Here is a 17,384-nt window from a genome sequence, read left to right as displayed (position 1 = left end):
TCGGAGTTGTCCTCTCAGTGATTATTCGTCAACTATGTGCACAGTACACCGATTACATCACCAAGAGTCCAAGACAGTGTGGATACATCAGGAAAGATTGCAGTTGTCAAACATTTCCGATAGTTTGCCTAGCATCCTCGACAGCCTGTGCAATGTACAATGTACTACTTTGGCGATAGTGGTTGGCTGACGCGGATTGGCTTGATTCATATTTCCTTTCATGACAGTTACTGCGGGACTAGTATTTCATCATTTCCGCAGCCGCATGAATACGCCGCATTACTATTCGCTGATGTAAACGAGGGTGGGTTGTGATCATGTGAACATTATTATCACACACGATCACCGAAGTATTGCGGGATTACTGCCGACATACAGCGGATATAGTTTGAACCAGTCTTTAACACAACTAAAGCTGAAGGTTGAGTGGATAAGAAGATGTTCAGTCACTATGTCGTCACTATGAATTATTAAGATTGTTTACTTATTTAAAACTGAAATGTGAAGATGTAACTGGAGAATGATGTTACTTTTTTAAGACAGCGATGCTTTTCAGTGAGTTTAATTTGCTGATTATTAGCCGCTTTTAACTATTGTTTATTTGCTGAGAACATAGACCTATTAACTATACTAATAGTTAGTTAATAGTATAGTTAATAGGTCTATGGCTGAGAATGAACATCGTTTCTGACCCATGTGGTCACTTTGTTCTTCACATGAGATATGCTGCCTTTTGAGTCCTGGTTTGGCTACCATGCAGACAGTCCTTAGGAGGTAAATATATAATTGACTGTATTATCTCGGAGTCAGAGTAAATGCTATTAGTCAACCCTGTGTTTCCACTCTAATAAGCAATATGACAAGATCTGTCATTAGCTCTCAACTCACCTGATACTATCTGACTGTCGAATCCACGGGTACAAATAAAAGGTCGTTGACCAGTGCAATCTCCAAATTGCACTGCTCCAGAATCTAGCCTCTGCTCAGCGAAGAAGGGGTTGTTGAGGACACCGCATTTACCCGTTGCTGTCGGCTGACTCAATATAGCAAAATCGGAGAGCTGATTAACAGCTATGATGTCATCGGTTCCAAACTGCACTTGCTGATTGGTTAACTGCTGCATGCCAACATATACCGTCAGAGGAGCGATGCTGTCGGGAAGCCCGTCTAGCATGCCAATCAGAAACCTCTGCAAAATGTACTTTTTTCTCAGGGTTGTGGTAAGTAATGATCTAGGTTATCTCGAAACTATTAGAGACGATTGCAAAAGTCTCTCTTAATACTAATCCTGAGTATTAATGGTTTGTCTTATTGTGACATTTCAGCAAAACTCCTAGTTATCCGCGAGCAAAACTTAATCTAACCACACCCTTCTTGTCTGTCATGAATGACGTTTCATTCTTGCACATCTAAATACTGTTTTTTTAATTCTTTACATGTTAGTAGCATAGCAGTATTTATACAGTATATATGTTATGGACCAGAGGGCGCAAACATCTACATATTACACAAATTAATCATTTTTTATTCATTGCTGACTTGGGCGCCTGATGAAAAAATCCCGGCAGCGAAGCACTGACCTGTTTAATGGCGGTGCGAGGGTCAGCCAGGGCTGCCTTGTTCCTCTGACACACTTGCTGTGCTTCTTCAAAGGATACCAGGTCTGTGAAATATTTATAGCATAAACCGCTGTTCTCGCTGCCATACCAGCCTTCTTGCCCACCGCAGAGCAGATCTAGAAAAATATACATAAATTTTTACAAATTATTCGTTTCTTATATTACGGAGTTCATGTACTGTTTGTTATTGTTGCAGACAAGAAAGTTTGTTCCGAAGCTGGAAGAATTCTGACATTTAGCCAACATCTGTATATTTATGTGTTTTAATATTGAAACACCTTACAGCTTTGGCGACAGGGGAGAAACAATTTTTCTTTTTTTTTATTTGAATCATTATTTAGAGATGCTTGTGTACTTCTAAGGATTTTGTATAAAAACCACTTCCTGTATTCCTGATTCATAGAATCAATTCTCAATTTGAGTAAGCAATAAAACTGATGCTGTGGAACAGAATTTACTTGGCACGCAACATAGCAGAGAGTTGAAGTAATGCAAAATTCTAGGGAATCTCATCTGCAACTAATTCCTTATCGACATTTTTCTCTCCCTCAACCATACTGTTAATCAACCAACTCAAAAAGTTGAATACTTTTGGTATTCACGAAATACGTATATGAAAATACCAAATGTGAAAGTAGCCACAAATTTTTGCTTACTCCGAATATATCTTTAAGGTGTCGTTGCACCTTGTAAGCAATACGCTATAAACTGTCAGGTTGTAAGTTGAAGCTAATTTCTGCTTTATTTCTATTTCATATATACTAGTATTCTGACCGGTCTAGTGTGCCGTGAGAGATAGTCAGGTTGTACAGAGAATAACTACCTGCACAATTATTCTAGCCTACTTAAAGGTGGTTGTTTGGTACAGGTGTTAGTATGCGGTCTACCAATGCGAGTGTCGTGAGTTCAAATCCCTGTGCCAAGCAATCTTTTTCCAACTGCCCACCGCAGCTTCAAACAGACTGGCTTGGCTTTTATTGTAGTAAAGATTCTATTTGGCTTCTCAATAAGTGTCTTTGAAACCAATATCTATGTCTATGACATCTATCCGAGTGGTAAGGCTGCCTGGTAAGAGGTAACTATTTTATCAGTTAGAAATATAAGCTGGTTTGGGGCTTGGAAAGCCAGAGCTATGAATTGAGAGCTAAGGTTACATTTATATCATCATTATTTATAGAGTGTATCTTAGACTAAGAGCTATGGAGATCATTATTAGCTCGAATGGTATATACTTACTGTCTGTTGCTTTGTAGAATGAATTGGTGCTGGTGGGCAACTCCTTGGCACAGATGAAAGGGAAACCACCGGAGCAGTATTCAGGTTGTAGCGTTACTCTGTTGCTGACACCAGCAGCGAGTTGCGATTTGTAAGTTACGCAAGATCGGCCGGTTTGAAACTCAATCCACTGAGCTGAGTTGAACTGTACTATAGACTGACTGTAACCCAGGCAACACAAGAGTAAAGTCGTATCTCAGATACAGACAAGCTGAAGGAGCATGATTGTAGGCTAATGTATGGATATACCGGTAGGTCTTATGTACGGAGTGTATACATATTTGTAAACGTAGGAGTTCCTGCAAGCTGTATAAGCACACAACTCTTTATGCATATGTTCAAGCATTTGTAACTAGGTGCATATGTGTATATGTTAGTACACGGCAGTGCAATATGCACTGTGTGCATTTTGGGACACATTACCGCACTCTACCTTTCCAAGGGAGAAAGGTAGTGTGTGGCAATGCGTAGCTGAGCATGGCAATCCATAGCAGTGTGTGGCAATGTATGATAGTGTGTGGACAATATGTGGTAGTGCGTGGCAATGTATGGTAGTGAAATGCAATATATGGTAATGTGTGGCAGCTGCATAGGAATTATTTTAGAATATGTCGAGATTCCTCCACCCTCAAAAGCAGGCCTATTGTAGACACTTTCATATGGCAAGTTAAATTTGATTACTTAATCAGATATGAGGTTGTGATGTCACACCAATCAATACGCATTGGAAGGGATTTAATCTTATTGCTTTCATACCATGACCTTCAAGTTTTTGTTTTCTAGCTAAAAGAAGGAAACCATCACCTGGGAGTTAAGGTGCCAAAAACTGCCTAGGTCACGATGGGCTTTTCTCTGTTGAGGTTTGATAAAATATTTTTAAAAAAACTTGTACCATCTGCTGAAATTGCCAATTATATAATAAACAATACATAGAAATATAATCAGCGCGCATAATTGAGAACTAATTAAAGTGGCGGTTGAAAGTGAACAAGGTAAGGCTTGGAAGATGGAAAGAAAGAATTGCAGGAATGGGGAGTTACACAGTCAATAAAAACAGTTAGTGGCTATGAAGTGTGATACCTGCTGCTGCTGTAGCCAAAATTTCTAAAACAAAACATTTACAGAATGAAGCATATAAACTGTACAAGTTCTTCATACTTATCTAATTTGTATAAGTCCTCTAGCCTTCTGCAAGCAATAAAACTATCAGCATTCAATATTTTTTTGCGAGATTTCTGATGCAAATCTCTGACTGTTTATAAATTATGTGGTATTATGGGATAGTCAGTTTAACCGGCTATTTATCATTTGGTTTATTACAACGGTGAATCAAAGAGCCGGAACAAACCAGCCGCTATGAACCAAAATTATCTACTGCACGTAATACAGACTAAAGTTATTCATATTGTCACACTCTAAAAATAGTGCTGATGGAAGCCAAAGCATTTGGTGGTACATCTAACCAACGCCAAACAATGTGCCCCCACACAGCCAGGTTGATGAAATACTTCTCTTTCTAGAAATATTGACTTGGTGTTACATTCACCAACCTTTCAGCTGTTAAATCCCTGTCAGGGAACGGTGTTGTGTCGTCCCAATACAATTTGTCAAGAATCATGTGCAATCCACTCCAATGAGGTAGTTGGTTCGCTAGCGAGTAAAAAGACATTTATATGTAAGAGAAGGACCAGTTTGGTGATCATATAGATAGATAGGTAGGTAGATGCATAGATAGAAAGGTATGCGGATAGGTAGATAAATAGATAGGTAGATACATAGATAGACAGGTAGATAAATAGATAGGTAGATACATAGATAGACAGGTAGATAAATAGTTAGGTAAGTAGATGTATAGATAGATAGGTAAATACATAGATAGACACCAAGATAGATAGGTAAATAGATAAATAGATAGGTAAATACATTAAATAGACAGGTAGATAGATAGGTAGATAAATAGATAGGTAAATACATAAACAGACAGGTAGATAGGTAGGAAGGTAAATGGATAGGTAGGTACATAGACAGACAGGTAGATAAATAGATAGGTAAATACATAGATAGACAGTTAGATAGGTAGGTAGGTAAATGGATAGGTAGGTACATAGATAGACAGGTAGATAGGTAAGTATATAAATGGATAGGTAGATAGATATATAGGTAGGTAGGTATTATCTTTATTTACACTGGTCAAGGCTGTTTAAAACAAATTAGACTGTGAAATAAAAATAATAAAATTGTGTTTATTGAAAGAAAAGCTCTCTTTGCGTAAGTTTGTTCTATAATGTAAATGAGCAAGGTGTTGGTGTCTAGTATAAGGTGTAGTGATTCTTGTTGGGAAGTAGGAATGTAATGGATAGTCAGGCAGATTGGACATACGATTTTAGTATTTTAAACAGCAAATGTTTAAAAACAAATTATTATAGTTTCAAATTTTTACTAAGAGTCCCACTAGTAAGTTTAAAATCACAATCAAACCTTACAATTCCTTTAAGTAAGAATCTGCTAACACGGTAAAAAATATGAGCAAATATTTTTCCAAATTAGTCTTCCAACATCCGACATTCAAAGTTTGTCAACACCTGGCTGTTTTATATGTATAGGTGGGACAGCTAGGGAAAGTAAATATGAAAAGGTATAAATTAAGTTGGACTGCATTTGGTCTAGTATAAGCTATACCACATGTTTTTATAGGAACTTCTACCTTGGAATTGACACAACATGTACAAATAGTGGTTAGTTATGAGTAGTCAAGTGACAACAACTGTTGCAAACATGTTCAGTATATCTAGTCATTCCTATTATTGGAACACAAACTAAGCTCTATGTTGAACATAAGCTAAGCTGCATGCAGACCCCAAGCCAAAATGTGAGTGGAGCGCAATTAGGTTATATGTAGAACACAAATTAGGCTGTATGTGGAACACAAGCTAGACTGTATGTGAATTACAAGCTAGGCTGAATACAGAACGCAAACGCGTGATTGAGTGTGGAACATAATCTAAGCTGTAAGTAGGATACTAACTAAGATCTGTGTGGAACAAGCTAGACAGATATGGAACATAAGCTAAGCTGGAAGTAGGACACAAACTAGGAAGTGTGAGGAGCACAAGCTAGGATAAATGTGGAACCCATGCGAGGCTGTACATAATACATACTGGCTCTCTCTAAATCATCCGATATCGTCTCGAGGAGGACGCTGTCACCTTCTGTGAACAACTCTAGTCGACGAGAGTTGAGTAAGTTGGAGTTACCCTCTCCATCGCATAACAGACTAGCTCTCCTCCATGTCACCTCCGTATTTATGACTTTTGTGCAGAATGCTGCCCCAGCCCTTAAACATCATAAGATTCTAGTAGTCGATATTTTCACAACTTGCATTTCTAAGCCGAGTGACAAGTATTTTTGAATTAGGTTAATAACTGACAATCACACCAGTCATAAATTACCTTGACAAGCAGTTTATGACAAGCAAGGACAGTAATGTGAATCGATATGACAAAATATGACAACAGGGTGACTCATGCATACCTGTTTCTGTAGCTAGTCCAATCAGTGGGGCATTGTACTTGGTCAACTGTGAAAAAAGTGAAGTAGCATTGACAGTCATTTTTAGCTGGAGAGCAATGTTAGGGTGCGCTATCACTACGCTAGTTGTAACAGCATCATTGGAACAACAATAAATTTAGCAACTTCTCCAAAGTAGTTGGAAGGAACAGACACTTGCTCAAACTTCGCAACCAAATTTAGGAATTGTATATTGTTCTCAGGGAACTAATGCTTAACTGAAGCTGGAAAGGTCCGCATCTTCGGGAACCTACTACATGTTGAGCAAAGGTATTTGACCAAGCGTACAAAGCAGGATTTTTCACGATGCTTGATACAAAACTTTTTTCAAAGTAGTGGTTATAAAGATTGATTCCTTAGGGTATGTGCATTTTCTAAGGGACATCAGGCTGAACTTCTATGTTTGGCCATTTCTTCATATTGCATTCTACGGAATATCTATTTTACAATCAAGCCTGTTCAGGCCACACATTGGCCAAAGAATTTTTGTCATTAGTGATCGGGGTCAGCCAAAAAAAGGATTATTGTAATAAAAGGCTTATTATTTTTAGTAACAATCCAAAAGTACCAACAGAATTAGCCAATGGGAAATAAGCCTAGATGTATTAACCAATTAGCCTAGACCTATTAGCCAATGGGAAATGAGTGCCACAAAAGAGCTGTAAACAAGCAAGACCAACAAGAACATGCTTCGAGAGCATCGATAGCAGCATCCGTGTGTACAATCAACTTGTATGGCTATTCCTTTAAATTAGTTATGAATAGCTCGCTCAAAGGCAGCGTACTGCTGACTAGTACAAGTTGACAAGTAGCTACAAGGAGACAATTTAGTACTTGTTTGCAGACTATAGCTGACGTCTTATTATATACGAAGTGTTCATCTTTTGTAGTAAGCTTTCCTTACTTATATCTTTACATTCAAATACAATACAAGGTCTTTCTCGTATTCTTGATTAATTTTTGTCTTATGGTCTAATTTGCTTTGAACAGCATCAGCATTGACCAATGACAATGCGGCTCTTATCTATCTGTCGTGTTCCTTTTAGTTCTACGGAATACAAATGAAAAACTGGTCTGTCGACTGCTACTAATTACCTATTGTGGGAAATGACCCCAGGTACAAAATATTATTGGTAATTGGAACAGCGGTGTAAGAAGTCAAAAGTTTAAGCCATTTACGTTTTGTACAGGCCGCTATCCTCCCCAGACACAAATTTGCATAGAACTACTTACAGACCTTTCAAGGTATATTAATTTCCTCTCTATTCTGAGGTTTCTTTGATCAAGTACTGCACCATTTGATGGCCGTATGTAATTCATGGCCCGCAGTGCACCTTACTTAACATAAAGGGGAAGCAAACAAAAATTACCTTTATTAAAAGAATGCTATTAGCTCATCTTAATGACCAATGACAACAGCAACAGGTGTTGCAACTCACAAAATATAATGTTGCTTTTATTCATCCCAACACGCAACACACTACCGCAATTTAACTAGCTTTTGTATAAAATCTTTTACATAGAGTGAGCAACCAATCTTGCTTATGGTTTCAAATGTATCTATGAGATGACAGATCTACGTTTGCAAATGTTTGTCTTGTCCTAATCGGAAAGCCTTTATTAACTTGAACACGCATGCGCCAGCATGCGTGTTCAAGTTAAAAAGGGCTTTCCGATTAAGGTGCTTGCACCCCTAAAGGGAGTGAGCTGCCGATTGCGGGGTGCAGGAAGACGAAGAATGTGTATTTATTGTTGCAACAACTTGCTTATGTACATTCAGACTTTCATCTATGATCTGTGATATACTCATTCATGACTAAATATCCTAACGCCATCAATTCTGAAAATGATCCATGCATTTCACTTACCCACGAGGATCCATGTTTCGATAAGATAATAGCAGAGAAGAAGAAGGAAATTAGTCAAAGATCATAGAGTGAGTTGTTTTTTGTGAGTTGCCAAAGTCAGGCAAAAGAACTGGTCCAACGATAGACATGCCAAAGTCAGACAAGAGAAATGGTTCAACAGTAGACAGGCCAAAGTCAGACAAGAGAACTGGCCCAACAGTAGATATTCCAAAATCAAACAATAGAAATGGTCCAACAGTTGACACGCCAAAGTCAGACAAGAGAAATGGTCAAGCAGTAGGTACCTGTATATTGAAGCCTCTAAACAAGCTAACTCAAACTGATTGATAAATAATAAACTTGCTTTCATAGTCTTCAGGTATATATTAGTCTTTAAGTACTTTTTCTGTCATCTGGGGTCCTTGAGATTTACATGTAAAAGCGTTCAGGAGAAAATCCTTCATATAAGGCATGTTATCCATCTCAAATTTTTTAGTTTTACGACAAAAATTTTTGGTTTGCAAGTGGCCAATTACACGTTTGTCCTAGCACCCAGCTGCTAAGTGACTATAACTTTACTCCTGTCAAACCTTCGCTGAACTAAAAATCTACAGCTGTACATTCCTAAAACAAACTATTGATAAAAATATTTAGGTCATTTATACAAAGTTACGCATGAACAATAGGCCTAGCTTGATAAAGAAATCTGACTTTGGAGTCTTCTTCTTTTGGCTTTGCCTGTTAGGGGTCAACACCAAATCATCTTCCTTATGATAGAGGACTTATTGTGATCGTTTGCCATGAGTTTCGGCACAGAAGCAATTATGGTTAGAAGACTTTCCTAACACTAACGATGGGCCCTCTATGACTCAGCCACCGACCTACTGATCATAAGCCTATTAATCCTATTGACCTATTGGTCATTGCTATTTTACTGACAACAGTAAGTATCAGATACAACGATACTTGAAGGATCTAAACGCCAAACTATAGCTGTTTGCAAGGATAATATCACTTACTCGTAGAAGGCAACTCCGCACAATGCCAGTGCCGACAGCCACAATCATCTGGCGCGGAGTATATGCTGGGAGTTGTGCACCCGATAGGTGCCTGGGGACCGGGCTCCGCGCAACTGCTTCCTGTTGTTTCGCACACGGCTGCTACAGCTTCAAAAATACTCATTGTGTGGTTATCTTCATAAAGATTCCGTGACTTGAATGCTTCAAAGTATTTGGGTTTATACTGCCTGTACTGGTAGAAACTATATTAACTTTGTGGTGTTAGAGTTATATTTTAATGAAAAACTAATAATAATGTCTATTTTAATTTGTAATAAAAGTAGCGCAACAAGCTGCTATCAAATGTCAGTTGTTGATCAATACGCTATTGTGCACACAACTTCTCATTTTGAAACTGTTTTACACACTAAAATAATTAATTAATATTATTGTTTATTATGTAAGTTGTTCCAACAATAAAGTTTCTTTTGCTCATCTTATATTTAAAGGATAAGAGAGCTTTTACAATTTTGCAATGAGACTTAATCACGTTTATGAGATCAGAGACAAGTACTGTTCTATCTCATTCTTCTGCGCTGACATTACCAACATGCAAGTCAGCACAAAGCTAAAACTGCTAACTAAATATTAAAATTTAATAAAGCCGGTTTAATGAATAATTTATAATCTTTCTCTTGAATCTGGGATGTAAAATGATAATAGAACTTAAATTTACAAAAAATAGTTTTGAAAAAGTTATTGATACAGAAACTGTGGGAGCATCGAACTCAAGCAATATCTGCCACTTTTGACACAAATTTCCAGGCAAGCATTAACATTTAACGCTGTCTAGCATACCCTGTCCAGCACTCAACTCATTTCTCATGACGGTTAGCTAACAGGCCTTAAAACCTCGGCATGAGGTTATCTTGAAACCAGCGTGCATCAATCATATTCAGTTTCACCAATTTCAAGTGCAAATAGCCAAACATTCCAGTGATATGATAACATTTATCTATCATGACGTCAAAATTCAATGTAAGAACATACGAACTAGCAGTAGGCTCATCATAGATGTCTGTGTTTGGGTTTGAGTTTATAGACACGCAGATAATTACATTTCACAGCATACATTTTAGAGAGATGTTGAAACGTTTCAACAATACCTTCTTATCTAATAATAACAGGATTATGTGGTAATACATTAAAGAACACGCAGACCCACCCGATGGTGAGATATACACAATACATGTACAATCATTATCTTACCTGTCTGAAGCTAAATAAACCACTAAAATTTATAATCTGGATTGATATTCTTCAAGCAGTTTGCACTTGTTTTAATCTCTCCTGACCATCATTTTTTTCAATATTACCAGACCCGCCTGTCTACTGGTAATCAAATGCTGTAAACGTTGACTACCAAACACTGTATACTTTACAGCGGGGCTCTTAAATTATATTAGCAAACTTATTGAGTCTCTCAACTAAAGGCTTTCACTGTACCTACTACTTGCGTCTATTACCTGTTATAAAATTAGGTGAATCATTGGCTCCTATTACTTACTATTATTTACTGTTTATTATAACTTACTATAAGTTTACATTTCTTCCGTTATTACTATCATTATTGGTACTATTATTATTAACAACAGCTATTAATACTTATTACAATTCATTACATGTTGTCTAATATTATTTCTTAATATTACTTGGTATTATTATTGTATATTTGCAGTTATTATTACTTATTATTGTCCTATACTTGTTGATTATTATTACTTATTTAGTATTATTATTATTGTCAGAGCACAGCCAAAGACTGGGTATGATGGTATTGGGTCATAGAGCAGCCCTTCACTGAAATCTTTAGATTTGCAGCACTTTCTAGGTGATCTCACACATTTCCAGCTGTGATGTTTGGTTGAACGCAGTCAAGTTTTTCGAGGTACCATGAGTTGGGAATGTATTGATCACTGCTGTATCACTACCACCACTGTTATTAATATCATAGAGTTATTTCACAGCTTCTGCTGAATGCTACTCCGCTATGCGAACCACTCAACTTAAACTTCTTTTCTATAATATCTGCTGACTTCAAGGAGTAGCTTGTTATTATTATTATTATTATTAACATTATTATTATTGACAGCTGCTACTAGTTATTGTTATTCAATACTGTTATTATTATTGCTCAGCATTGCTATTATTACTACAATTTCACTTAAAATTATCGTCGTTTTTTATTACTAATGTTTACTCATTTATTAAATATAACTATTTATTATTATTTATCTTCCCTTATTATAGTAATCACATACTACTACATATTGGCTAAGCTTTACAGACCTTCAAAGAATCCTCTGGGTCTGTTACAAATAGCGCTTAAAACTCTATAAGTTTATTAATTAGTATAATATGGCAGCACACTAGTTTCCTGTTTGCTGGATGTACAGATTTATTAATGTTACTTTGTTACTTACTATTGTTATTAATGTTAACATTTTATGAAGGTTTCCGACCTTTGCACCTTGCTCTATGCGATTTGTGGCATACCGTCACAAATGTACTAGGATGGAAATTTAGTTTAATAAGCAATTATGGTTATAGTATATTAATAACATAATGATATAAAGATGATAAATTTATCAGTTGAAAAACAATTAAACCTTAAAATTTCTCTAATGTTAGTAACATGTTTATATCGCACAGCGTGTCAACAATGACTGACATGAAACAGCACAGCATAAAACATAAAAACTATTGTTGCTAGTTAGTGACCTTTATGACCTAGTTAGTGACCTTTATGACCTAGTTAGTGACCTTTATGAGTTCATACTCTGTTGTGAAAGTTGTTGATGAATTTATTAATATTTGCTGGTGTTTCCGCTATTTCCAAATTGCTGACCTTTCCTGTACTTTGATCCAGATAAGAACTTAGTGTCTTTGTTTTTATTTCTTCTGATATTTTATTATGGTTTGCTATAGGCTGCCATTATCTGCTACATTTGATAAAAAGTGACTCTTTTTAGCAGTGATATATATTGATGAATAGCGCAATTTGGTAAATATGTTATAAGATTCTAGTCAGAAACACTTTCAGAAATGAAACTATTTAATTATTTATATATAGTTACTTTATAAAACTGTAGGTCTCTATTTTTATCTATTGTTTTTTCTTATTATTGTTATTATAATTAATCATTTGGAGCAGGATTTTGCACAAGCGAGTAAATATATAATTTTGGTGTTGAACCAAATCTTTTGTCAAATATTACATTAAATGCAGGAAAGTTCGTATGTTTAGGTGACCATAACAATAAGTTTGATGGTAAAAATTATTTTTTAACTTAGAAGTCTATGTTCAATTTCGTCTTTAATCAATACAGCTAAAAAATCTTGACATGTTTGTAAGAAAGCTTATAATAATGTACAACATAATATGATAGTCTGCATTGTGTACTTGTAACAATCTATGTATTAAAAGCATCAAGTACACTTTTAACTAGAGTTGTTTGAAGCTGAATATGCTCATATAAAGCTAGACTGTTTGATAATGTTGGTTCAGTGTTAGCTAGATTGTTTATTTACTGGACGTAAGGTAATGTCACCAACAGCAAATAACTGAGTATTTGTCAAAATATATCAATATCAAAATAATCTGGAGCAAATAATTGATTAGTGTCTAGTATTTGTCTCTGTTGCTGGTGGTTCTATTCTTCAAGACACTCGTAAGAAGTTTACTGTTACCAGATGCTGAGACAAGACTAGCAACACGGTCATTGTTAAAGGATTCGACATGCAGACTTGTGTAAACTTCAGGTGAATCTTTTAGGATTCTGAATCTACTTTAAAAAGTGTTTTATTGCAATTTGTTGTAAAACTTGGTTGACAAGAATTTCATTTTTTCAAAATGCATCTAGCAAGGTCACGAAAGACAATATTTGAGTGAAAATATGACAAATAATGACACAAATTTATATAATACGTGTTTACACGTACTATTACAGTACCTATAACACAGACTTTGAAATATTACACATTATGTAACATGCCATGACTCATCATGTCCAAACACGCTTTTTTTCTAACAAAAAGGGCTTTTAAATAAAGCCAATAAAAATAAACTTTCTATCCAAGAGGCCATGTAAGCTCTCTCAAAGTAGCACTCTTACAATTCCCAGAACATACATGACTAAAAACAAATTTACGGTAAGTAAATATACTGAAGACAAGATTATCTGTACTTACCGGCGGTGTGAAAGATAGTTATATAGAAGAGGAGAAAGGAAAAGAAAGAACTTTTCATCTTTCTATAGTTGTATCCAAGTTGATCTAACAGAGCCACTGATGATAGGTGTTGGCTGAAGGTGAGCGGGTCTAGTAACTCAACTTCTTGTGATCTGTCTGCATTCCCGCAATGCCTGTAAACCATTCATCACCATGGTGATTGAATCGAGTCTGATAAGCACTTTATATCCTGATTTCGCCTGTCCACAGTTAACTGAAGCATAAGATAGTTTAGCCAATCACAGACCAGACAGGACAACATAAGCCAATAATCTACCTTTCTTAGAAATAAGCAAAGTTTTATGTTATTGTACAGAACAAACCATAATACGAGATCAATCTATTTCCAATGGAATAAATGCTTGTCGTGAAGTGTTAGAATTTAACATTTAATTTCAACATAAGCTACTCAACTTTTTAAGACAGTATTTTGTTCATAAAATATTTTTAAATATTCCTAAATATTTCAAATCATATGCTATTAAATCTAGTTACTATTTTGTGAAATAACTTCTTTATATATTTAGGTTATATATAGTTTATTTAAGTGAAGTGTATTATTTTCATGGCTGAGCTGACATTGTCATTGTTTATAAAACTCAGAAGGGCAGAGTTGGACTCACACTTGCATATATAGTATACTAGGAGAATTCCCGGTGTTGCACGGGTATTAAAAATCAGCTTATAAACAGTGACAGGCAATGTAGTTGCCTGCCACTTGCCATTAGCCTGGAACATTGCCAATGGCTGATTTGAGTAAGCTAGTACTTTGAGTACTTACTAACAAGAGCCGTGAGAGCAAGCATAAAATGACATTGTGCAGAGCGGTATAGGTATTTTCACCCACATAGCGACATATATTGCCTAAGAATTCAATGCATCTCGCGTAGCTGAAGAATTGGTAAGAAATCTGCCTGGCGGAAGGGAGGTTACGAGATCAAATCCAGCATGAAACGGATATTTCATTCCTTAATTTTAATAGCTATAGCTGGACAAACCAAACTCCACACATACACACATACTTTGAGATTTACATATATAGATTTAGCTGTTGCTGGCTGATGTATATGCGACTTGCATGTACATCATTGGCAGCAGCAGAATGATAGATAGATTTATTTGTACTCTCAAGGCAGGAAAATACAGATTTTTGATCACCTCTGCTTTGCAAAATGCTAAATGCTATACACCAATTGCTGAATGTTAGATGCAGAATGCCAACTGTTAACTGCCTAGTGCTAAATGTTAAATGCTAAATACTACACATTTAATGTTTACCGTTAAAGGGTACAAGGTAAATGCTATATAATATACCTGTACGTTAAAGGCGATATGTTATACATTAAACTCTATGTGCTAAAATTAAGGCATTAAGTATTATATCATCAACGATAACTGCTAAACAGGAAATGCTAAACAGTGTCAACAAAATTTAAACAGTAAAATACTAAACACTTTATTGTTAATTTCTAAACATGGTTATGCATATAATTGTAATTGTTCTTACCTTTACTAATGTATTAATATATTTCCTATAGATTATTATAGAGGTTATAGACCACTGTTGATATTATAGATTACCTTGGCAGTCCATGCGCCGTGAGAGATCATCAGATGTAATAACTATCTGCACAATTATTCTACAGTGTGGCAAAGCGATTGATTGGTGGATGTTTTACAGTATCCGAGTCGCTGAATGTCGTCAGATCCAATTGTGACTTCAGGGAAACGAACAGACGGATATGGCTCTTATTATAGTAAAGATTGGGAACTAGGGAACACTGAGCAGCAGAGCACTTACCTAGCGGTAATTGATAAATAAGCTCTTTATGACGCCATAAGTGCTTGGTTATATATGGTCGATCTCGGTAGACTCAGAAATGCTACATACCAATTTATGACTGTCTGCTGGTTGCAAGTGACCTTGTAGACTATCTGGCACGTTGCAGTAAAGCCTACACATTTTCCACGGACATCCTTGATGTGAGTGATTTGTTATTGAATATAATTACTTGTCTATTCATATACCAATGAATAACTAAGTATTTCCTTTGATCATATATGCACTTGTCGACGATTGCTAGCTGCAATGTGTTAATCTACAGCGTAAACAATTGCAAAAAATTTTTTAAATTCCTATTGTAATTTTCAATATTGAGATAGAAAAAAATTTGAATAAAAGTTGTTGAACCTAGTATTACAAGTTAAAAAACCAAACGTTGAGAAGAACATAGGCTATAATTTGGCCACACTTCCTTCCTACATGTGTATATGATAATATTGAAGTGAAATATCTTTATGGCTTGATTCATTGCATAAAAGATTTTCAGTACTGAGTTTTAAGAGTTTATTTCAAACTACAGCAAACCATTTTTCAGCAAAAAAGGTTCAGTAGCGTATAGGTTGTCATTACAATTACATTATACTGGAGAAGTAAGACAATTCTTAATTAGTCAAATGTACACTTCCTACCAAAGAGATCACTGGAAGATGAATGCCATAAAGCTACAGCGATTATTTTTGACTGACTATATCATATATTATATACTATATACTATATACTATATAGTATATACTATATACTATATACTATATACTATATACTATATACTATATACTATACACTATATACTATATACTATATACTATATCATATACTATATACTATATACTATATACTATATACTATATCATATACTATATACTATATCATATACTATATACTATATCATATACTATATACTATATCATATACTATATACTATATCATATACTATATACTATATACTATATACTATATACTATATACTATATACTATATACTATATACAGAAGTTCGTATAAAGATCTCAGAAGTTTTAAAGAAAATAACCTTATATAGAAAACTCATTCTGACTCCAAAGAGCTGTATTAATAAGTTCGTATTGTGCTGAGATCACTCTAGCTTATCAGTAGCAGGTTCAAAGTGGTTTTTATTTTATAGCATTCCAACTCCTGATTTTTGTACTTTCAACTTCACTGACCATTTTGAACTATTGTGAGGTTCAAAGAACAGATTCAAGGTCAACTGGCAGCAATAAATTTGTTTCTCAATATCTGTGATTAAGATTCACATAATCATTTTTGTCACAAATTTATGATTTGCTCTAAGCTTTCTGCAAAAAAGACAATGCTTGTTTCAAAATTTTTATTATATTTTTAACAATAAATGAAGGATATAAAAGTTTTAATGAATAATTGCATGTATTTGTCTCAATTGCTTAGTTTAGTGATTTACGACTCTTCAGGATGAACTGAACTTAACTGCTAACTTTACATTTTTTGTTTGCACGGCTCTATTGATTTGTTTAGATCGCTCTATTTTTTGTTTAGATCACTCTATTGATTGTCTAAAACTCTTTATTTTAGCCTATACCTGGCAATAGACGAGTCTGCAAACACGTGCGCTGCCAAAAAAGTGCTTTGGAAAACAATGACTTAAATTTTGCAAAGCTGATTTAGTAAAATAGTTATGATTATAAAAATGGATGCGATTATGCGCTCTCTAGTAGCAAGCATATTATTTTTTATAGTATTTGTTCTTAGATTAATTTTCTTTCATTAGTTTTTCTTTTTGCAGCTCAATGCTGTCAAGTGTTCAGATATGTAAGGTTATATTTTAACTTTGTAACTCTAAATTGTTGAAACCTTAGTGTCTATTTGAATACTGATTTTCTGTCTATAATCTAACTTAATATGAAATGTGATATAGTTTTGATCTAGTTAAATCATATTTGTTTTAGATATAC

General features: G+C 35.1%; 1 protein-coding gene and 1 pseudogene across 1 annotated transcript in view; both read right to left on the bottom strand.

The window, feature by feature from the left end:
* Nucleotides 1-6,173, bottom strand: part of LOC137389813 (uncharacterized) — a 29,848-nt gene extending 23,675 nt beyond the window's left edge. Inside the window, exons 1-5 of the mRNA XM_068075927.1 lie at nucleotides 6,053-6,173; nucleotides 4,445-4,544; nucleotides 2,856-3,055; nucleotides 1,581-1,735; nucleotides 889-1,189 (exon numbers count right to left, since the gene is read on the bottom strand). Coding sequence (XP_067932028.1) covers nucleotides 889-1,189; nucleotides 1,581-1,735; nucleotides 2,856-3,055; nucleotides 4,445-4,512 — 724 coding nt within the window. The 5' untranslated portion in view covers nucleotides 4,513-4,544; nucleotides 6,053-6,173. The remainder of the gene's footprint in view (nucleotides 1-888; nucleotides 1,190-1,580; nucleotides 1,736-2,855; nucleotides 3,056-4,444; nucleotides 4,545-6,052) is intronic.
* LOC137390668 (guanine nucleotide exchange factor subunit RIC1-like) lies at nucleotides 4,523-8,343 on the bottom strand (annotated as a pseudogene).
* Between the last annotated feature and the right edge of the window lie 9,041 nt (nucleotides 8,344-17,384).

The sequence above is a fragment of the Watersipora subatra genome, chromosome 3 (genome assembly GCF_963576615.1).
Source record: "Watersipora subatra chromosome 3, tzWatSuba1.1, whole genome shotgun sequence".
Classification (NCBI taxonomy): domain Eukaryota; kingdom Metazoa; phylum Bryozoa; class Gymnolaemata; order Cheilostomatida; family Watersiporidae; genus Watersipora; species Watersipora subatra.
This window is presented reverse-complemented; position numbering and strand designations above follow the sequence as displayed.